We start from the raw sequence: 24095 nt of genomic DNA on the forward strand, positions 1-24095 counted from the left end.
CTGCTCTCTCCGGCCGCTCCGCTCCACTCCCCGCTCATTGCTCTCTCCGGCCACTCCGCTCCCCCTTCGCTGTTCTCTCCGGCTCTGCTCTCCCCTCGCTGCTCTCTCCAGCCATTCCGCTGCCCCCTCGCTGTTCTCTCCGGCCGCTCCGCTCCACTCCCCCCTCGCTGCTCTTTCCGGCCACTCCGCTCTGCTCCCGCCCCACCCCTCGCTGCTCTCTCCAGCCGCTCCGCTCCCCTCCCCCCTCACTGCTCTCTCCGGCCATTCCGCTGCCCCCTCGCTGTTCTCTCCGGCCGCTCCGCTCCACTCCCCCCTCGCTGCTCTCTCCGGCCACTCCGCTCTGCTCCCGCCCCACCCCTCGCTGCTCTCTCCGGCCGCTCCACTCCCCCCTCGCTGCTCTCTCTGGCCGCTCCGCTCCCCCCTGGCTGCTCTCTCCGGCCGCTCTGCTCCCCCCTGGCTGCTCTCTCCGTCTGCTGTGCTTTTTCCGGCCGCTCCCCACCCCCCCAGCCCTGGTCCGCTCCCCCGTCCCGCTCCCCCCGTACCACTCCGCTCCCCCCTGTCCCCGGCCCGCGCTCTCCCTCCTGCCATTGTATCCTGCCATGTGTTTAGGTTAGGTTGCCTTCGTGTCATTATTTGCGCGGCGCCATCTTTAGTCCTGGCAGCTGCCTGAAGTCGCAGACTGTGACGTTTTAGTGGCTCAATTGCATTTGCGCATGTGCCACTGCAGCGCCACCTAGTGGTAGTGTTGTCAGCAAACGCAGCCATTAAGAGCAAAAGTAAGCCATTCGGCTTGCTCCGCCATTCAATAAGCCTCAAGCCTGCGCCGCCATTCAATAAGATCATGGCCGATCTGTTTGTGTTTCGAATTCCACACTCCCATCTATCCCCGATAACCTTTGATTCCCTTGCCTAACAAGAGTTCTGATGAAGAGTCAGTAACCTGAAACGTTAACTCTGCTTCTCTCTCCACAGATGCTGCCAGACCTGCTGAGTATTTCCAGCATTTCTTGTTTTTATTTCAGATTTCCAGCATCTGCAGTATTTTGCTTTTATTTCATTATATAAGAATCTATTTATCTCCGCCTTAAAAATATTCAGTGACCCCACCTCCACCACCTTCTGAGGCAGAGAGTTCCAAAGTCGCACAACCCTGAGAGAGAAAAAACTTCTCCTTATCTCTGTCCTAAACGGGCGAACCCTAATTTTAAAACAGTGCCCCCTAGCTCTGGACTCACCAATAGAGGAAGCATCCTTTCCACATCCACCTTATCAAGACCGTTCAGGATCTTATATACTTCAATCAAGTCTTCCCTCACTCTTCAATTCCATATGCCTTCTTAACCACCTTATCGACCTGTCCTGTTACTTTCAGGGATCTATGGACATTCACTCCAAGGTCCCTTACTTGCTCTACACTTCTCAGTATTTTCCCATTAATCGTGTATTCCTTTTACTTTGTTTAACCTCCCCGAATGCAACACCTCACACTTCTCCAAGTTGAATTCCATTTGCCACTTTTCTGCCCATCTGACCAGACCATCAATATCTTCCTGCAGCTATCCTCATCGCTATCTACCACACAGCCAATCTTTGTGTCGTCCGCAAACATCTTGATCATGCCCCCTACATTTAAGCCCAAATCATTAATATATACACCACAAAAAGTGGGGGACCCTGTAACTGAGTCCTGCAGAATGCCACTGGAAACAGCCCTCTAGTCATTAAAACAGCCATCAACAATTACCCTTTGTTTCCTGCCACTGAGCCAATTTTGTAGCCACCTTGCTGCATTTCCCTGGATCCCATGGGATTTTTTTTTTAACCAGTCTGTCATGTGGGACCTTGTCAAAAGCCTTGCTAAAATCCATGTAGACCACATCAACTGCACTACCCTCATCTATTTTCCTTGTTGTTTCTTCAAAAAATTCAATTCAGTTGGTCAAACAAGATCTTCCCTTAAAAATCCATGCTGACTATTCTTGATTAACCTGTGCCTTTCCAAGTGACAGTTTATACTGTCTCTCAGAAGAGATTCCAACTACTGAAGTTAGACTGACTGGCCTGTAATCATTCGGTCTATCCTTCACATCCTTTTTAAACAGAGGTACACGTTAGCAATTGTTCAATCCTCCGGCACCACACCTGTATTCAGTGAGAACAGGAAAATGATGGTCAGACCCTCTGCTATTTCCTCTCTTGCTTCTTTTAAGCCGAGGATACATTTCATCTGGCCCTGGTGACTTATCAACTTTCAAGGATGCTAATCCCATTAATACTTCCTCTCTCCCTATGTTTATCACATCCAATACTTCACATTCTTCCTCCTTAACTACAATATCTGCATCGTCCCTCTCTTTTGTGAAGACAGACGCAAAGTATTCATTAAGAACCATACCAATATCCTACACATAGGTTACCTTTTTGGTCTTTTATGGGCCCTACTCTCTCCTTAGTTATCCTCTTACTCTTAATGTATTGATAAAACATCTTTGGGTTCACCTTGATTTTGCTTGCCAATATTCTTTCATGCCGTCTCTTTGCTTTCCTAATTTCCTTTTCAATTCCACTCCTTCATTTTCTATACTCCTCTCGGCTTTCTGTAGTATTGAGTTCTCGGTGTCGGACATAAGCTTTCCTTTACTGCCTTATCTTACACTGTAGGCTCCTTGACATCCCTGGGGCTCTAGATTTGGCCGCCTCACCCCTTCTCTTTGTGGGGACATGTTTACCTTGAATCTCCCCTTTGAATGCCTCCCACTGTTCTGACACTGATTTACCTTCAAGCAGCTGTTTCCAGTCCACTTCCGCTAAATCACTCTTCAGTTTAGTAAAATTGGCCTTGCCCCAATTGAGAACTCTAACTCCTGTTCTGTCTCTGTCCTTTTCCATAATTATGTTAAAACTGACTGAATTATGATCACTACTACCAAAATGCTCTCCCACTGCCACTCCTTCCAACTGCCCATCTTCATTTCTTAAAACTAAGCCTAAATCTGCACCCTCTCTTGTTGGACTTGCTACATACTGGGCAATAAAGTTCTCCTGAATGCACCTCAAGAATTCTGCTCCCTCAATTCCTTTCACACTAAAACTATCCCAGTTAATATTGGGGCAATTAAAATCCCCTACTATTACTGCCCTATTGTTCTTGCACTTCTCAGAGATTTGCCTACATATCTGCTCTTCTATCTCCCTCTGACTGTTTGGGGATCTATAGTACACTCCCAGCAGTGTGATTGCCCCTTTTTTGTTTCTGAGCTCAATCCATATGGCCTCATCTGATAAACCTTCCAACGTATCACCCCTCCTCACAGCTGTAATAGTTTCCTTGACCAAAATTGTCACTCCCACTCCTTTCTTATTCCCTCCCTACCGCGTCTGAAAACCTGTAACCAGGAACGTTGAGCTGCCATTCCTGTCCCTTCTTAAGCCATGTTTCTGTAATAGTTATGATATCATACTGCCACGTGTCTGTGCCCTCAGCTCATCTGCTTTATGTGCCATACTCCTTGCATTGAAATAGACACCCTTGAGCACTGCCAAACTATTGTTTTTATTTTCTAACCTTCGTTTCCTCTCTCTTCCAGACTGATCCATTAATTTTCTGCCTTCCATTTTAATTTCTGATTCTGTCCCAGCTGAGTCTACCGTCAGGTCCCCATTCCCTGCCAAACTAGTTTAAACCCTCCCCAACAGCACGAGCAAAACGTCCCACAAGTAACTCAGTCCTGGCTCTGTTCCGGTGCAACCTGTCCAGATTTTACAGGCCCCATCTCCCCCACAGCCGTTTCCAATGTCCCAGGAATCTGAAGCCCTCCCTCCTGCACCATCTTTCTAGCCATGCATTCATCTGCTTTATCCTTCTATTTCTATAATCACTTGCACGTGGCACTGGGAGTAACCCAGAGATGACTACTTTTGTGGTCCTGCTTGCTAATCTCTCTCCTAGCTCCCTAAATTCTGACCGCAAGATGATCGTTGGTTCCGCTGGCTGTTCACCCTCCTCCTTCAGGATGTTCTGCAGCCGCTCAGTGACATCCTTGACCCTGGCACCAGGGAGGCAACACACCATCCGGATTCACGTCTGCGGTCTGTCTGTTCCCCTGACTATTGAATCACCTGACTATTGAATCACCTATAACTATGGTCCTTCCAGTCTTCCCTGTACCCCGCTGTGCAGCAGAGCCACCCGTGGTGCCATGGAGTTGGCTCTGGCTGCACTCCCCAAGTGAAGTATCCTTTCCTCAGTTTTCAGAACTGAATACCTGTTGGAGAGTGAGATGCACTCAGGGGTCTCCTGCACTAACTGCCTGATTCTTTTTGACTATATGGTGGTCATCCATTCCCTCTCTCCCTGCATACTCTTAAGCTGTGGGGTGACCACATCTATAAACATGCTTTCCACGTAGCTCTCTTCCTCATGAATGCACCTCCGTGTTGCCAGTTGCCGCTCAAGTTCCAAAACCTGGAGCACAGGCTGCTTCAATTGACGACACTTCCTGCACAAATGGTTCTCCAGGATACAGAAGCATCTTGGAGCTCCCATATAGCACAGGAGGGGCACTCTCGAGGTTGAAGCAAACCTGTCATTCCTTTATTTATTAGTTGACCCTTTGCTACTGCTAAAAAAAACCTTACCAATACTACAACAGCTTAGAATTATTAGTTAAACCTTACTAGTACTGATAAATCCTACTAAAAATCAATACAGTTCACTAGTTAAAATAAACTTTACTCAAAAAAAAATACCAGCTACTCACTTGTTCCTTATTATTAAGCTATTTACACACACACCCTAACAGTAATGTACTAACCCAGCTATCTAGAGTTATTCCCTAACAGCAGTTACTCACCAACCAATCATCTTGCAGATTTCATGTGATGTCACTGCTCACTTTGTTTTCGAACTCCGGTGCGCCTGGACTCCTCTCCGCTGCTCTCCCGGAAGGTATGTGCTTTAGGCCACAATCCTTGGGCTCTATTTATCCACTCCTCACTCCGTGTTCTTCCTGCAGGTCCGCTCCTCTCCCGGAAGGTAAGTGTTGTAGGCCGCGATCCTTGGGCTCTATTTATCCGCTCCTCGCTCTGTGTTCTTCTCGCAGTCCGCTCTTCTCCCGGAAGGTAACCTTCCCACGCCAGACGTCAAGCTAACTGGTCTATAGATACCTGTTTCTGCCTCCCACCCTTCTTGAATAGAAGGGTTATATTTGCTACTTTCCAGTCTGATGGAACCTTTCCAAAATCTAGTGAATTTTGAAAAATTAACACCAACGCATCTACTACCTCATCAGCCACCTCTTTTAGGACCCTAGGATGAAATCCATCAGGACCCGGGGACTTATCAACCCACAGCTCCATCAGTTTGCTCAGTACTGCTTCCCTGGTGATTGTAATTTTGCCTATTTCCTCTCTTCCTTCCACCTGCTGATTTAGATCTATTACTGGAATGTTTTTTGTATCCTTTAGCAGCACAAATAGAGATAAGGTTACAGAGACATGGTTGACTAAGACATAGACATAGGTGACTAAGGTAGGGAAATAAATATTCAAGGGTACTTAACATTTTGAAAAGACAGGCAGAATGGAAAAAAAAGGAGTGTTCTTGATAATAAAGGATGACATAAAGGCAGTAGTAAGAAAGGGTCTTGGCCCAAAAGATCAGGAAGTAGAATCAGTCTGAGTGGAGAATAGGAATGACAAGGGTCATAAAGTGCTGGAGGGAGTAGATATCCCATTGGACACAGAATTAAGCAAGAAATCATTGCAGCTTGTAACAAAGGCTGTAATAATCGTGGGGGAATTTAATCTTCATATAGACTGGGCAAATCAAATTAGTGGTCTGTAAGATGAGTTTGTAGAATGCTTTCACAACAGTTTCCTAGAACAATGCATTATGGAATTAACGAGGGATAAAGCTATTTTAGATCTAATACTGTGTAATGAGGCAGGGCTAATTAGTAATCTCGTAGTCAAGATCCTCTGGGAAAAAGTGATCATAACCCATAATTTAATTCCATATTAAGTTTGAGAGCGACATACTTGAGTCCAAAACAAGAATCTTAAGCTTAAACAAAGCCAATTTAATAGGTATGAGGGGAGAGCTGGCTAAGGTTGATTGGGTAAATAAACTAAAAGTTATGGCAGTAAATAAACAGTGAAAAACATTTAAAGAAGTGACAAAATTTTCAACATAAATACATTCCATTAAAAAACAAAAACTATGCAAGAAAGATACATCCGTGACTTACTAGGGAAGTTAAGGATAGTAATAGATTTAAAGAAGAGGCTTATAATATTGTGAAGAATAGCAGTAAGCCTGAGGGTTGGGAGAGTTTTAGAAACCAGGAAAGGGTGGCCAAAAAGTTGATAAAAAGGGGGGAAAAAATGAGTAAGCTAGCCAGGAATATAAAAAACAGATGGTCAGAACCTTTAAAAGCATATGAAAAGGAAGAGAGCAGCTAAAGCAAATGTTGGTCCCTTAGAGGCAGAGACAGGATAAATTATCATGGTGAATAAGGAAATGGCAGTGATGTTGAACAAATATTGTGTGTCTGGCTTCACATTAGAAGACACAACCTACATACCAGAGATAGAGGTTAATACGCAAGATAAGGGCTCATGCAGTTGGGGCTAATATATGAGCATGGATGGAGGATTAGTTAACGGACAGGATGCAGACAGTAGGGATAAACAGAGCATTTTCAAGTTGATAGGCTGTAACTAGTGGAGTACTGCAAGGATCAGTGCTGAGGCCTCAGCTATTTACAATCTATATTACTGACTTAGTCAAAGGGACTGAGAGTAATGTATCCAAGTTTGCTACTGATACAAAGCTAGGTGGGAATGTAAACTGTGAGGAGGACACAAAGAGCCTGCAAAGAGATATCGTCAGGTTAATTGAGTGGGCAACAAGGTGGCAGATGAAGTATAATGTGGGGAAGTGTGAGGTTATTCACTTTGGTAGTAAGATTAGAAAAGCAGAACATTTTAAAAGGCGTAAACCTTGTAAATGCTGATGATAAGCAAGACTTGGGTGTACTCGTAAAAAGAACACAAAGTCAGCATGCAAGTACAGCAAGCAATCAGGAAGGCAAATGGCATGCTGGCCTTTATTGCAAGGGGATTGGAGTACAAGAATAAGGAAGTTTTATTACAATTGTCTAGGGCTTTGGTAAGACCACACATAGAGTATTGTATGGAGTTTTGGTCTCCTTATCTAAGGAAGGATATACTTGACTTGGAGGCGGTAAAGTGAAGGTTCACTAGATTGGTTCCTGGGATGAGAGACTTGTCCTATGATGAGAGGCTGAGTAAATTGGGCCTATACTCGCTAGAGTTTAGAAGAATGAGAGGTGACCTCATTGAAACGTATAAGATTCTGAAGGGGTTTGACAGGGTAGACTCTGAGAGGTTGTTTCCCCTGGTTGGGAATCTGGAACACAGGGGCAAAGCCTTGTAGCACCAGCTTTCTGGGCATTTTTATGAATCATATTTTAAATCCAAAACCCAATAAAGAACTGTACTGTTTGGAAAGCTTGTGAGAGTGACTTAGGGAATAGGAGTTTCGAGCCAGGCTAACCTGACTCAAGGGCATTCATATGTAAGTGGACATTTCACACTGACAGGCTGGGTGGAAGGGAACCCAGGCCGATTGACGTCATCACTGTCTGATATGATTACTGGGAACGATACCCTGAGAGGTAACTCAATAAAGCACAGTCACGGCTCAGTCCCAGCCGAAACTGGTGGAAAGCAGGAGATGGCTGGGCAATTGTCTTCCAGGAGATAAGCAAGTTAAACAAGATCGGTTTGAGATTGAAATGCATAACATGCTAATGGGGGCCGTCAACTCAGGAAACGACAGACATCCACTAGTCAACACTCATTGTCTCTCCAGGTGCCAAGCCTGGGAGTGGGAAAACGAAATATCATTTTTCACAAAGATTTCAAAGGTTATGAGTCACTTCAGGCCATGGGGGAGGGGTCCAGACAGATTACCTGAGTCAATACATCGATCAGTATTGGTGGGAGAAATTGATGGGTTTTGGATCTATATGGAGCCGCTTGGCAACGGTGCTTGCTCTTCTCTCTTCTCCTCGGCATCAGTCTACAACGAGTCTCCTGAGTGGGGCTCGGCTCGATTCAATGGAACACCGCCAGAAGCTGAGCGCTGCTCTTCATTCCTCATCAACGGACCTCGACACAAACTGGAACTTGGATACTGCGTCGGTGGTACGGAACCAGGAGCGAGACGTACAGGAAGAAGCTGCAAGCAAGACAACGGGCAATCGGGGTGAGCATATTGCCTATGCCTACACATCCACAAGACCACTTAGTTGTGTGAGGGGGTGATTGCAAGTCCCAACCAAACCTTAGAGGGGTTTAGTGCTGGGGGTCCTGTGTAAGTTTATTTCACGGGAGGGTTCTTTTATTAGGCTGTGGTAATTTAGCACAATAGAACTTGTTGGACAAGCCAGGGTTGTACTGTTTTGTACTGTTTACAAGTGTTTTGTTAATCTTATTAAACATAATACGGTTGAGCCGAAAAACATGGGTCTGGGTCTGATCTGTCCATATAATCCCTATCATCCAGAACTTGTAGTAAGAGGTGTGTTTTTGGTACACCAGAGAAAACCACTTACAGCCTCAGGTTAAGGGGTCAGTCACTTAGGACTGAGATGAGAATAAATTTCTTCACACAAAGGCTTGTGAATCTTTGGAATTCTCTAACGCAGAGGGTTGTGGATGTGTCGTCACTGAGTATATTCAAGGATGGGATAGATGATTTTTGATCTCTCAGGGAATCAAGGGATATGGGGAGTGGGTGAGAAAGCGGAGTTGAGGCAGAAGATCAGCTGCCATCCTATTGAATGGCTGAGCAGGCTCAAGGGCCCATGTGGCCTACTCTCATTCCTAATTCCTATGTTCTTACGTGCCATCACTGAACCACCCCCTCCCCCACAATCAACACTCTAGGAGTCACCATTGACCAGAAACTTAACTGGACCAGACACATAAATATTATGACTACAAGAACTGGTCAGAGGTTGGGTGTTCTGCAGTGAATAACTCACCTCCTAACTCCTCAAAGCTTTTCCACTATCTACAAGGCACAAGTCAGGAGTGGGATGGAATACTCTCCACTTGCCTGGATGAGTGCAGCTCCAAAAGCACTCAAGAAGTTTAAGATCATCCAGCTCAAAGAAGCCCACTTAATTGACATCCCATCCACCATCTTAAGCATTCACTCCCTCCACCACCAGCGCACCACAGTTGCAGTGTTCACTATCTACAAGATGCACTGCGGCAACTCGCCAAGGCTTCTTCGACAGCACCTCCCAAAACCCGCGACCTCTACCACCTAGAAGGCCAAGGACTGCAGGCACATGGGAACAACACCCCTGAAAGTTCCCCTCCAAGTCACAAACCATCCCGACTTGGAACTTGCTGTTCTTTCATGGCTGCTGGGTCAAAGTCCTGGAACTCCCTACCTAACAGCACTGGGTCTACCTTCACCACAAGACTGCAGCGGTTCAAGAAGGCGGCTCACCATCACCTTCTCAAAGGCAATTAAGGATGAGTAATAAATGCTGGTCTTACCGGGGTGCTCACATCCCATGAATGAATAAAAAAAACTGTACTCAATAAAAAATAACTGGTCTTTAAGGCAGATGAAAACAAAACAACTTAGCACGCTTTGAGACAGGTTAAAGACTTACTGCAAGCCAATAGGAAATCTGTTTTGCTTGTGTAAAATATTCAATGTTATATTTAAAATTTACTATAGTCATATGTGTCTTCTCGTATCCTAAACAAATGATAAAAATATAATCATATTAGTCCCATTGGCCATCACGTAGCAGTATGTAAGTAAAAACAAATGAATGGCCACAAAGTAACATGGAGTAAATGAACAGAGCCAATTTTACACAACACTTTATTGTACAAAAATTCCTGGCTCTCCACTGTGTGGTTAGACAAATGTAGGTAAAGTAAACTCAAAGAGCTCAGTGGCATGTAGGATTTGTTGAAGATAAACAGTAAATTCGTGTTGAACGTGCAAAATAATACCGTTATTATGGAGTGTCTATTTTATTAAAGTACTAATGCATTTCTCCTTCACTGACCAATCATAAAAATTACCTGCTTTAAAAATATGAATTAATTTGATCTAGTGTATTAATGCTCATTTATTTTCATACTGGGTGCTGAGGACACCCAACAAGCTGATGGCATTCTGGAGCTCATGTTCAATGATGATCCACAGACAAGGTAGAAAAGAATATCGTGCCAAGTACAGCATTGTACTACAGACTCATTTTCCTTCAAGTACTGAAGTACTTCTCTTCAGTAGTACTTGTGCAGCAAATGGCTCTACTCTTGCAAAATGGATTCACAAATTCTTATTTCAAAGTTTGTGCAAATTAATGAAAATAACTGATGTCTGCTGATATCTTCCAATACTCTGTTGGGCTTGAAAGCCATCTCATTTAATTGTTTTCTGAATTAATTAATAAATTTACATTTATTTCTTTTGATTATCAAGATTTTTTTAACTGCCAGATTATGTATGCTGTAAAGATTTTGAGGCAGCTCTTTTATGTACATCTGAATAGTATTATTATTTCAGTTAGTTAGAGCAGATACCAAGAGAATATAGACGCAATAGTTAATTATATGAAAAGATTCAAGGATTCTAGAATGTAGATACCTCAGAAAATCGTCCAGTTAAGTCATGTCTACTCTGAGTGTAAAATGCGCTATATTGTTATTAGTATACTCTGTCACTTGAAACAGTTAAGATTTATTTTGAAAAATTATTAAGCTGTAAATATATCAACAGTTAAATATCTTATGTCAGTAATAAGTAACCCGACGCATAGTAGATGATTCAACAACAACTTGTATTTATATTGCACCTTTAACGTAGTAAAGCCTCCCAAGACCTTCCACCAGAGCATAATCAGGCACAAATTCTGTACAGACAGCAGGTGGAAGGGAAATGTGCTAGGTCAATAGAGTAGGTTTAAGGACTTGGGGCATGATAAGGTGGAAGAAATGGATGACATCTGGTGGGGAACTATGAAATAAGCATAGGCAGAAAGGTTCTGAATGAAACTGTATCAAGAGTGTATAATGGAAAATAAGTAATGAGTGCAGTTTCCATTAACAAATATGTGTATTAAGAATAGAGTTAACATTGAATAAGTACTAGTTTTGAGAATTTCCATTGCACAACCTAAGTGTGGCATTTTGCCAAAAACAAACATGGTTAAAAGTGGTAAGCAGCATTTATAATATAGGCAATAGGGATAGCCCCTCTATGTTTCAATTCAAGTTTGTTGACCTTTCTTCTTTCTTTTCTTTTTCTTTTGGGCCTCCTTATCTCGAGAGACAATGGATACGCGCCTGGAGGTGGTCAGTGGTTTGTGAAGCAGCGCCTGGAGTGGCTATAAAGGCCAATTCTGGAGTGACAGGCTCTTCCACAGGTGCTGCAGAGAAATTTGTTTGTTGGGGCTGTTGCACAGTTGGCTCTCCCCTTGCGCCTCTGTCTTTTTTCCTGCCAACTACTAAGTCTCTTCGACTCGCCACAATTTAGCCCTGTCTTTATGGCTGCCCGCCAGCTCTGGCGAATGCTGGCAACTGACTCCCACGACTTGTGATCAATGTCACACGATTTCATGTCGCGTTTGCAGACGTCTTTATAACGGAGACATGGACGGCCGGTGGGTCTGATACCAGTGGCGAGCTCGCTGTACAATGTGTCTTTGGGGATCCTGCCATCTTCCATGCGGCTCACATGGCCAAGCCATCTCAAGCGCCGCTGACTCAGTAGTGTGTATAAGCTGGGGGTGTTGGCCGCTTCAAGGACTTCTGTGTTGGAGATATAGTCCTGCCACCTGATGCCAAGTATTCTCCGAAGGCAGCGAAGATGGAATGAATTGAGACGTCGCTCTTGGCTGGCATACGTTGTCCAGGCCTCGCTGCCGTAGAGCAAGGTACTGAGGACACAGGCCTGATACACTCGGACTTTTGTGTTCCGTGTTGACCTAGTAAGGCTGATACATATTTTTCCAGTGGATATGATTAGTCTATGAGAAAGCACTTGGGAAGAAGCAGTCTCGTACTGGGAACAATCAGTATTTAAAGAGAAATTTGTTAAAGAGCTACTTCACCTCCCACTCCATATATCTTTGACAATGTTCCTAAAACTTCAACCACAATTTTTAAACACAGCCCTTGCTACCGTTGACTCGTCAAGCTCTAGGATTATCTAACTATTTGGTTATTCTCACATAATGAGCTTAAAGGGCAATTTTCTTTTTGCAATGCAAGTTTTCAGAAATATACTTGTCCAAATTTAACAATCCTCCCATCAACATATATAGTCTGTTTTGTATGTTCAATTTCTTAACTCAATTATGACAATAAAAACACCTTGTCTGCATCACAATCTAAATCCACAGAGAGCAGGCATCTGACCATCATAAAGGTCCATGGATATTTTTCAACCTTACGTAAACCATCTGTAATACTGCCCCCTCCATCCCCAGTGTCACTCAAACCCTCAGCCATATACTTGTCAATTTCAGATTAGAGCTTTCCAGTTCTTCTTGCTGATTTCTTAAGCTTCCCCCATATAAACTCATTCATTCTGCAGAGGTCACATTCTATTCTAAATTAATTTCCACCTACTTATCACCACTGTCCACAATCAATGCTGCTCCACTGCCACCCCTTGCATAATGATATCAAAATACATCTCTTCCGTTATAAATCCCTTGTGATTTTGCTCTGCCCGTCCTTTGCAAACTCTTGCAGCCCTATGTTCCAGCTTGCAGTCTGATCTTACAATTTTTTTCTACTGTACCTCCCTTCATCCACCTTCAATATCAATCATTTTGGTCTGATACTTTTGAATTCTATTACTAAACCCCTAGCTATATCCCCTTTCAAAATCATCCTCAAAGCACGCTCATTGACTAAGTTCTCAGTCATCACCTCTTAATTCTTTTCCTAACTCCTGCTTAATGTCCAATGCCTTTTGTGAAGGGCACAGGAATTTTGTTTTACTGTACCAAATGTGCTACATAGATGTAAATTTTTATGTCTGACTGAAACAATGTAATTTTTGTTTGTTGTTCATATGAAATTATATATAATTTGCCATATAACATTTCAAGTACGGTTCAATAACATTTAATATTTCTTCTAAAATATACCAAACATAATAAACCAGATGGTATCAGAATACTTATACCACACAAAATCTGTATCAGACATTCAGGAATATCAACAAAAACATAAGACAAGTTGAGGATAGTATAACAGGTGTGGCACATGACGAAATTGTTCTTACTGGCTTCCTGTCGATTAAAAAAGTTTATTGGATTGGTTTAAATTCAAATCTTTTGAAATATTGTGTTACCATTTTTAGTGAAATGTAGCAACAGCTGTGTATATTATAGTGAACACTTTATTGTTAACATTTATGATAAACTATATAAAATAATATTACTATTTCTGTTCGATACAAACTTGCATGCTGGGAGCTGTAGTATGCTAATGATGGAGTTGTGAATTGATAATTCAGACTGCAACCCTCAGGGCATTAATAGCAGCACCTCCAATAGGAACCTAGGAAAGCTCTATTATAACTAATTGTTCCAATGGCAGGTGTTTGGACCAATTTTTTCAAACAGGTTGCAAACACAAAGCCTCCTGAATGGGTATTTATGATGGTGTCACCTTATCAATCCACAACTAAATAGTTGCAAAACAGCACACTCACGTACACAAACTAAAAAAACAAAGTATTAGCAATAAAGACAGAAATTGCTAGAAATACTCAGCAGGTCATGCAGCACATGTGGAGAGAGAAAAAGAGTTAACATTTCGGGTCGATGACCTTTCATTAGCAACCTTGTTTCAATCTCACTAAATTGATAATCCAATGCACCTCATATGTAATGACTGCAGAAAAAGTAGTTTATTTTTGCATTATTTTTAAATCCAGTTCCAGAGTTATTTCTACATTGTTACGACCAGGTGAGAAAGGTGTGTAGGGGTCTGTTACTACCTTCACCTGGTCTTATTGAAACAGGGCTTAATTTTAAACACGCTGTGTTTTGAGCGCCCCCTTTGTGAATCCTTGTTCACAAGTTTCCGATTATAAGGCAAAGAAATGAGCACAAACAGGCTTCCTTTGGTTTAAAGAAGATGAAATTTATTAAACCTTAAACTTAAACTCTAATATGGTTAACGCCCATGCTAGCATGCACATGTGATACACACATGCAAATAGGGACAGAAAAGAGCAGAAGAAAAGTTAAGAACAGTTTGAGGCAATATCTTGTTACCGTTTCGAGCTCGCTGTAGTCCTTGATTGAAGATATGGTCGTGCGTTTCGTTGGGGCCCAGTATTCTGCTTAAACCTTGTTCACGTAGGTGACTTTTCTCTCTTTGAGTTGATGTGTCTTCAATGATTTCCGAAGCTGGTGAGAGCGAGATGAGGGCAGACAGGAAAGGAGGTAAATAAAAGTTCTGAAGAAGGGTCACTGACCTGAAACATTAACTCTGCTTCTCTCTCCACAGATGCTGCCAGACCTGCTGAGTATTTCCAGAATTTCTTGTTTTTATTTCAGATTTCCAGCATCTGCAGTATTTTGCTTTTATTATGGGAGAGGAGGTAATTCTTGCTTCAGTTCGAGGAGAGATCTTCACTCCAAGAGCACACGGCTTTGTCTCAGTTCAAATCCTTTGTTGGAAGTTCAAATTCAAAAAAACTCCAGCCAGCTAGTCATGTCACTAAAACTGGTTTGACCACTTCTTCTGTGTATTGGGGAAGCAGCAACTGGGTCCCTTTTGTTCCAACACTGCTAGTTACTATACAAAAATGTTTTCCCAGTCAATTTTAAGTTTTAATGTTCATGTGGTAAAATAATGTGTGCCTCAGTCTTGGTAGGTGGGGGAATGAAATGCGATTTGAAGAAAAATGGCACATTTCATCACAGTTTGAGAGAAATATAAGATACAGAAAAAAACCCATATATTTATCTCATTCATTTTCATTCATACACCAATCTTAAAGCTCATTAAAAATGGTCTGTTCTGACTGCCAGGGCGGCTTTAATTTCCCCCTTTTTTTTTCTCTCAGGAGAGTGAGTGGGTGGGGGGTGGGGAGCGCTGGTCTATCCTGAACTCTGAGTCATGCAAAGACTTTTGGCTTCAGGGGATGAGTAGTTCCTTTTTCCACTGGCTTTGGGGGAGGAGTTTTTGTTACTCTCCCCATTGTCCTCTGGGACACTCCTACCTGCAGGTATTTGAGCAGACTTAACTGCATTCTCCTGTGACACTTCGACAAGGGGAGACATCACCCTCACAGTTTCTCTGCCCCCTAGAGGTCTCCCTTTGTCTCTGCAGGTTCCTGTAAAAGCTGTTGGCAATTCTGGTGGGGTACTTCTAGAGTCTGCATTCACATAGGAGGATGTGGGGTCTAACTTTTCACATTTTTTGCAGTTGGTTGACCAGATAGTAGGGGTTTTCACCTGGGATTCTTCCTTGACCTCTTTTAACCTGCCCTCGGTCACTTTTTCCCCTTCTATTTCTAGACTTTTGCCAGCCTTGTGCCTGCCTGTCTCCTTTTGTTCTCGGCGGGGGCACCTTACAGTTCACCAGCCCTCTGCTGGAGGGTCCTCCTAACACCGGTACAGGACATAGGGGCGCAGGTTTCACTGTAGGTTGGGGTTTCCACTCAACCTGGCACATATGGCAACTCTTGCAGTACTCCACCTCATCTTTGTGGAGTTTTGGCCAGTCAAACTGCTGCCTTATGCAGGCTTTGGTTTTGTATAACAGCATATACATCCTTTGTAGTTTTGTGGGCCCTTCTTAATATTTCTCCCTGGTACCTCTGTGGCAGTACTAACTAGTGAACTACTGTCCACTCTTTGCCCTCAGGTCTGTGAGGAGAACTTCATTTCCTCATCAGTACCTCATTCTTTAAAAGGTAGCAGTCAGGAATTCCCTCTGTTTCATTTTCAGATTGGGCAGCCTGTGCTAACTCTTGCAATACTGGGTCAGTTCGCTGAGCCTCACCTGGGGAAAATACATTTAATTCATTCCCTGGGTCTCCTGACTTTCCAAAGAAAGTCTCGGCCAGGCAGACCTCATGGTCATCTGCCTGCAGTGTCGATGCAGTCTCCTCTGGGGGAGCTGGTTTGATCAGGGCCTGACCCACTACACAGTCAGGGAGTCTGCAGGGGACCGTCTCCTGCCCCCGCCCTGTTTCTCTGACCGCCTGTGGTCTTTCTTTCACTACTGGGGGGACTACCACCTTCACCCCTGCCAGATCATTACCTAGGAGCAGGTCAACCCCGTCCACAGGCAAACTAGATACAATCCCTATTGTCACCGGTCCCGAAACTAGGTCGCACTCCAGGTGCACCTGGTGTACACGTACAGGCATACACTGCCCTCCAATACCATTCACCACCATTCTGGTGTTCACTGTACTCTCTGGGGGAAAGATCAGGCCTTTTCCAGTAAAAGAGATCTGGTGGCCCCTATGTCCCTGAGAATTACTATTGGCTTGCTTGCTCCACTCGAGGGATATGAGGTTACTTTCCCTTCAAATACAAAACCCTGATAATTTTCAGGAATCCTATTAACTTTTCCTGCACTGGCCGTAGGAAGCTTCCTAGGTTGCACTCTTACTGCAGTTAAAGCACAGCTTGTTCTGTGTTTTCCATCATGTCCCCGTTATCACTGAGCGGGTGTGCCCTGATTAACCCTACCGGTTTCCCTTTTAGTTTCCAGCAGTCAGCTTTTAAATGCCCTGCTTTCTTGCAATGGAAGCACACAGGACTCTGGGTCTCACTCTTGCTCACAGCACCTTCATTTTTGGCTGGAGGAGGGCCCCCTGTGTCTCCTGCTTTCCTTTCTCTTCCAGAACTGCCTGGGCAGAGATCACCTTCCCAACCTTTGTCCTTTTCGGATTTGTCGGGGTGATTAGGAAAGGCTCTCCCCTGGGAAACCGACTTACAAATTAAAGCAAATTCATCAACCAGCATGGCTGCTTGCCGGACTCCCTGAACCCGCTGCTCCTCTACATGGGTTTTTATTGAGAATGGGAGAGAGTTTTTAAATTCCTCTAACGGGATTACTTCTCTGTGAGTCTCATAGCTGAGCTGTATTTTTAAAGCCCTCAACTGATGGTCAAAAGCCGGTTGCTTACTTCTTTCAAACTCCATATAAGTTTGATTGGCTTGTTTTTTTGAGGGTTGTAAACTTTTGGCGATAGGCTTTGGGTACTAATTCATATGCCCCGAGGATAGCATTTTTGGTCAGTGCATAATTTGATGAACTCTCATCTGGCTGCAAGGAATAAACCTCATGGGCTTTTCCGATAAGTTTTTTTTGCAGTAAAAGAGACCAGGTCTCAGCTGGCCATTTTAGCTGCCTTGCCAGTTTCTCAAAAGACATGAAAAATGTTTCCACATCTTCCTCATTAAATTTTGGAATTAATTGGGCGAGTTTTTCCAATCTTGCACCCAGTCCTGAATTGTGTTCCTCCATATTGACCATGCTTTCACTAGGGTTACTCTGTCGCCACCCCCCGTTAACTCAAGGCACTGTAACTCTCTTTCTTCGCATTCCTTCCAGAATATTCTTTCTCTCTCTCTTGTTCCTTCTCCTGTCTTTCAGTTTCTTCACATTCCTTTTGGAAGGCTCTTTCTCCCTCTCCTGCCTCTCTCTTTTTCCCTTTCCTCAAATTCAAGTTTCCTTTGTTCCAATTGTATCTTTGCTAACAACACCCTGTCAGATTATGTTTCTAACACTGCTTCTGCTTCTTCAGATTCAAGGGAAAAATACAACTAGCCTTAGGAGTTCAGACTTCCTAGCCTTGCCATGTACAGTGATCCCACACTGCTCTGCCATATTCCTCAACTCCTCAATAGATAGTGCTTTTAACTTATCCCAAGTTACTTCACCCTGGTTTGGAGAGCTACTAGCTTCAGTTGCAGACATGTTAATATTCAATCACACACACAACCACAAGAAAACCTGTAATAATCTTTGCTCTTTTTGATTGGGAACAATTTGGCTTCCTACTTCCAATTTCAGTCGTTTGTCTGTGGGTAACAATCTGGATGCTGGCACCCAATTTCCTGTTATGACCAGGTGAGAAAGGTGTGTAGGGGTCTGTTACTATCTTCACCTGGTCATATTGTAACAGGGTTTAATTTTAAACACACTGTGTTTTGAGCTCCCCTTTGTAAATCCTTGTTCACAACTGTCCAATTGTAAGGCAAAGAAATGAGCACAAACAGGCTTTTTTTGGTTTAAAGAAGATGAAATTTATTAAACCTTAAACTCTAATATGGTTAATGCCTACGGATATACAATGCGCCCATGCTAGCATGCACACGCAATACACACAAGCAAATAGGGGCAGAAAAGAGCAGAAGAAAAGATAAGTGGAACAGTTTGAGGCAATATTCTGTCACTGCTTTTCGAGCTCGCTGTAGTTTTGTGTTTCATTGGGGCCCAGTATTCTGCTTAAACCTTGTTCACGTAGGAAACTTTTATTTCTTTGAACTTATGTGCCTTCAATGGTTTCCTGGTGAGATCGAGATGAGGGAAGACAGGAGAGGAGGTAATTCTTGTTTCAGTTCCAGGAGAGATCATCACTCCATGAGCACACGGCTTTGTCTCAGTTCCAATCCTTTGTTGGAAGTTCAAATTCAAAAAAACTCCAGCAAGCTAGTCATGTGACTAAAACTGGTTTGATGACTTCTCCTGTCTATTGGGGAAGCAAAGACTGGGTCCCTTTTGTTCCAACATGGCCAGTTACTATACAAAAATGTCTTTCCAGTCAGGGGCTTGCAATTTTAAGTTTTAATGTTCATGTGGCAAAATAATGTGTGCCTCAGTCTTGGTTGGGGGGGGGGGGGGGGTTTGCCTTATAGCATTTTAGCTAAATATTGTACCTCAATTAAATTAGGAAAGGAAATAAATAGTATAATAAAATACATTATAACAAATTAATCCAACTGCCCTCTGAAAATCAATACTGTAAACACAGTGACAGATAGTTGAGCAGCCTTCAAGGACTACAATATAGCAACCTAATTATTTATCAAGCACAAATAGTACCACACTTTTCCAACAGATAAGATTTACTTTTGAGTACAAAATAGGGGCACTAAAGGCCATCCAAAGCAAAAGGAATAACAACTTAGATTTATGTATTAGCGCGAGAGGGAGCAGTGACAAGACTTCCTAACGTAGCAGGAAGGCAAGATAACTCAGCACGGGTAATGGGCTGATCTGGCAGAACCAGGGACGAAAAAATATTTTCATAATTTCACAACATCAGTCTACCCACCCCCCACCCCCCAAACCCCTTCCCCCAAAATGCTGAAAATACTCAGCAGGTTAGGCAGCATCTGTGGAGAAAGAAAAACAGAGTTAACGTTTCAGGTCAATAAAGAAAGTCAACTCTGGAGATGTTAAAAAAATGAAAAATAAGAACCAAATGAGACTGGCTGGCTTGCTGCCTGTCTCTATTCTGTGGTCTTGTCCACGCCTGGGTGGCCCTGGAGAAGAAGCAAACGGTGTCTGCTTGAGGCTTTCTGCGGCCGATGGGCACCGCAGTGCCTGGAGTGCATTGTGGAACCAGGCAGAAACATTCTTATTTAATTTGATAAGTTCCCTTTGTTTTTCAGAATTTAGTTTTCTATTAGTTGCACCTCTTTGAAAGGGGGAACTTTTGTTAGATTTTTTAATCTGGGTTGATGACATTGGGGCACCTTATTGGTCCAATCAAAAGCGGAGAAGAATGGTGGTTATAAAAAAGCTAGTGACGTCTCAGCAAAAAAAAGGCAAGCTCCAAGGTAAAAGAGCTCTGCTGGCCTACTGTACCACCACTCAAATTTTAAGGATTGAAAAGATGTGAGTACATTTTCAGCTATTTCTTTTTTCTCTTTGGCCTCCTTATCTCGAGAGACAATGGGTAAGCGCCTGGAGGTGGTCAGTGGTTTGTGAAGCAGCGTCTGGAGTGGCTATAAAGGCCAATTCTAGAGTGACAGGCTCTTCCACAGGTGCTGCAGAGAAATTTGTTTGTCGGGGCTGTTACACAGTTGGCTCTCCCCTTGCGCCTCTGTCTTTTTTCCTGCCAACTACTAAGTCTCTTCGACTCGCCACACTTTAGCCCCTCTTTATGGCTGCCTGCCATAAGCTATGTCTGACCATTAATAACTACAAAGGCATTGGAAGGCTGGTAAGGAACAAACTATGTATGCATTTTCATATATTGTGTACAGGCCAATCATCCCCAACTTCATAATGTGAGCAAGCAGTGAAAAAGTTGGTTTATTTTACTAAGAATAAAGAAATAAATTTGCACCCTTTAGTGCAGCATAAACACAACATTGCTAATAAATAAGAAATGCTGGAAACGCTCAGCATCTCTGGACAAAGGGTTAACGTTTCAGGTCAATGGAATGGATTAATATCATGTTTTCCTTCTTTTTCTGCTTACTCTACTTCCCTTTTCTACTTGTCATCACAGGGTTCTGATGAATGGTCATTGACCCAAAACATTAAGCCTAACCTTCCTCCACCATAAATGCTGTCAAAGCTGCTCAATGTTTTTAGCATTTTCTGTTCGTACTAACATTATCACTATAGGTTCCGAAGAAGGGTCACTGACCCGAAACGTTAACTCTGCTTCTCTTTCCACAGATGCTGCCAGACCTGCTGAGTGATTCCAGCATTTCTTGTTTTTGTTTCAGGTTTCCAGCATCTGCAGTATTTTGCTTTTATTATCACTATAGGGGGTTATTTGCATGCAAACCAACAGCTTGGTCATGGGCCTTCCATGGTGGAAGTAGAACTATTGCCCACGTGACTGTAAGAAGGTTTTCATGTGATTGGGAATGTATAGGATCGTCCTTTCCCCACCCTGATCAGCCCAGAATGTGTTATGTCCAATCCTCCTCCAGCTCCCTGTGCCAATGTGACCACGTGGCCATGGTAACGTCATATACAACTGAAATTGTACGAAGAAATATAATACATATACCCGTCTCTTTTAAAATAAAAGGTGAAAGGAAAGTCTTGTACAAATACCCCAGAAGCGACTGTGCCACATTTTATCTTACCTTTTACCAGCAATGACTCACCATCTCGTCGCACGGAGCATGCTGCAGCGCAGGATTTGATTGACATGGCACTATGACCAATCAGAAGGCCGGATTTGAGGGGCGTGATGAAGGCAGGGCGGAATCAGTTGATGACTGAAGTTCTGAGTCGGCTCGCGCATTTTGAGGTGGTTGCGCGTGAGGGCAGTTAGACTGTGTCTGCGTGCTTTGCCACTCTGTCTTGCGGCCACCGACCGGCGGCGTCACTCTCCCTTTATTTTAGGCTGTGGAAAAGCTGTCGTTATGTTACGTGTGGGAACTTCTGCACTCATCCTGCGGGAGCTGCTGGAGACCGGGCTGAGGCCCCTGGGCAGCCTTTACCGCACTTTCATTACTGATGGCATCGCTGGGAGGTGGGAGCCGCGGCTGCCGTTTCCTTTCCAGCAGCTGCTGCTACACCGCCACCAGCACCAAGGTCACCGGCAGCAGCTTCGAGCCGCTTACTACTGCAGTAGTAGCAAATCCGAGGGAGCGCTGGCTGAGGGGAGCGCAGCCAAACCACCAGGCCTGACCAATAACTCTGCACTGGATAAGTATGTATTAACGCGTATATGAGAAGTGAGGAATGGGGGAGGGGCGGGGGTGTGCAATGAAACTGAATCATTGCAGTACAAAGTAGAGCGGTAGCACATTCTGGTAATCTCCTGTTGGTTAAATTCCTGTAATCCTGGTAGTATATTTAATCCAGTAATTACATATCAAGTGCTTATAAAACTGCCTAGTTTTTGCATTTGTCACGGAATGTTAATTTTAATGTAACAGACGGCATGTCTAATGTGTATTTTCTATAATACCTGCAGCTAATTGCCTTGTATGTAGATTTTCTACATTATTACCTTAGTACATTTCATAGCGCTCCTAAGACATCGCAACTCATTGATATGTTTTATCATTGAATTGTACATTTTTACTGATGGTACTTATTGAGCTTCCTTCAATATGTATTAGGGAGCCTCTGACTGACATTTCATATGTAGTCATCTCTTTGCCCTCTCCCTTCACTGATTCAGTCAGAATGAGGAATTTCAGTTATGTGGAGAGACTAGAGAAGCTGAGGAAACAAGTAACATCCCAAAAATAGCTGTAAATCAGGAAATGGAAGGGAGGGAGGAACACAAGAAAATTACAATCACCAGGGACGTGGTACTGAACAAATTGTTGGAGCTGCGGGCTGACAAGACCCCGGGTCCTTATGGACTTCATCCTAGGGTCTTAAAAGAATTGGCTAGTGAGATAGTTGATACGTTGGTTTTAATTTTACAAAATTCCCTACATTCAAGGAAGGTTCCATTATATTGGAAAATAGCCAATGTAACTCTTTTATTCAAAAAGGGAAGGAGACAGAAAGTAGGAAACTACAGCTTAGCATGTCATAGGGAAAATGTTAGAAGCTATTCAGGATGTTATAGCAGGGCATTTAGAAAAATTCAAGGTAGTCAGGCAGAGTCAACATGGTTTTGTGAAAGGGAAATCATGTTTAATCAATTTATTGGAGTTCTTTGAAGAATTAATGTGTGCTGTGGATAAAGGGGAACCGGTGGATGCACTGTACTTAGATTTCCAGATGCATTTGATAAGGTGCCACATCAAAGGTTATTGTGGAAAATAAAAGCTCATGGTGTGGGGATAACATTTTGGCGTAGATAGAAGATTGGCTAGCTAAGGAGGAGGTGTTGGGTGTCCTGCAAAGCATTAAGGTAGATAAGTCCCCAGGGTCTGATGGGATCTACCCTAGAATACAGAGGGAGGCAAGGGAAGAAATTGCTGGGGCCTTGACAGAAATCTTTGCATCCTCATTGGCTACAGGTGAGGTCCCAGAGGACTGGAGAATAGCCATTGTTGTTCCTTTGTTTAAGAAGGGTGGCAAGGATAATCCAGGAAATTATAGGCCGGTGAGCCTTACGTCAGTGGTAGGGAAACTGAGAGAGGATTCTTGGGGCAGGATTAACTCCCATTTGGAAACAAATGAACTTATTAGCGAGAGACAGCATGGTTTTGTGAAGGGGCGGTCGTGTCTTACTAATTTGATTGAGTTTTTTGAGGAAGTGACAAAGATGATTGATGAAGGAAGGGTGGTGGATGTTGTCTATATGGACTTTAGTAAAGCCTTTGACAAGGTCCCGCATGGCAGACTGGTGCAAAAGGTGAAGTCACACGGGATCAGAGGTGAGCTGGCAAGATGGATACAGAACTGGCTCTGTCACAGAAGACAGAGGGTAGCAGTGGAAGGGTGCTTTTCTGAATGGAGGGATATGACTAGTGGTGTTCCGCAGGGATCTGTGCTGGGACCTTTGTTTTGTAGTATATATAAATGATTTGGAGGAAAATGTAGCTGGTCTGATTAGTAAGTTTGCGGACGACACAAAGGTTTTTGGAGTTGCGGATAATGATGAGGATTGTCAGAGGATACAGCAGGATATAGATCGGTTGGAGACTTGGGCGGAGAAATGGCAGATGGAGTTTAATCCGGACAAATGTGAGGTAATGCATTTTGGAAGTTCTAATGCAGGTGGGAGGTATACAGTAAGTGGCAGAACCCTTAGGAGTATTGACAGGCAGAGAGATCTGGGCGTACAGGTCCACCGGTCACTGAAAGTGGCAACGCAGGTGGATAAGGTAGTCGAGAAGGCATACGGCATGCTTGCCTTCATCGGTCGGGGCATAGAGTATAAAAATTGGCAAGTCATGCTGCAGCTGTACAGAACCTTAGTTAGGCCACACTTATAATATTGCGTGCAATTCTGGTTGGCACACTACCAGAAGGACGTGGAGGCTTTGGAGAGGGTACAGAGGATGTTTACCAGGATGTTGCCTGGTCTGGAGGGCATTAGCTATGAGGAGAGGTTGGAAAAACTCGGATTGTTTTCACTGGAAGGACGGAGGTGGAGG

General features: G+C 43.5%; 1 protein-coding gene and 1 long non-coding RNA gene across 4 annotated transcripts in view; one reads left to right on the top strand and one right to left on the bottom strand.

Moving 5' to 3' along the window:
• LOC137372150 (uncharacterized) overlaps positions 1-21277 on the bottom strand; it is a 46152-nt gene extending 24875 nt beyond the window's left edge. The window contains exons 1-2 of the long non-coding RNA XR_010975396.1: positions 21168-21277; positions 7999-8266 (exon numbers count right to left, since the gene is read on the bottom strand). This is a non-coding gene — a long non-coding RNA (uncharacterized lncRNA). The remainder of the gene's footprint in view (positions 1-7998; positions 8267-21167) is intronic.
• An 11-nt stretch (positions 21278-21288) lies between these two features.
• LOC137372149 (glutaminase kidney isoform, mitochondrial-like) overlaps positions 21289-24095 on the top strand; it is a 119024-nt gene continuing 116217 nt past the window's right edge. For 2 of the 3 annotated variants that reach the window (XM_068035649.1, XM_068035650.1), the window contains exon 1: positions 21290-21739. In XM_068035649.1, the coding sequence (XP_067891750.1) occupies positions 21450-21739 (290 nt within the window). In that variant the 5' untranslated portion in view covers positions 21290-21449. Of the gene's footprint in view, positions 21740-24095 lie in introns of all 3 variants that reach the window. The other variant, XM_068035651.1, reaches the window with a different exon arrangement.

This window comes from Heterodontus francisci, chromosome 7 (assembly GCF_036365525.1).
Source record: "Heterodontus francisci isolate sHetFra1 chromosome 7, sHetFra1.hap1, whole genome shotgun sequence".
Taxonomy (NCBI): domain Eukaryota; kingdom Metazoa; phylum Chordata; class Chondrichthyes; order Heterodontiformes; family Heterodontidae; genus Heterodontus; species Heterodontus francisci.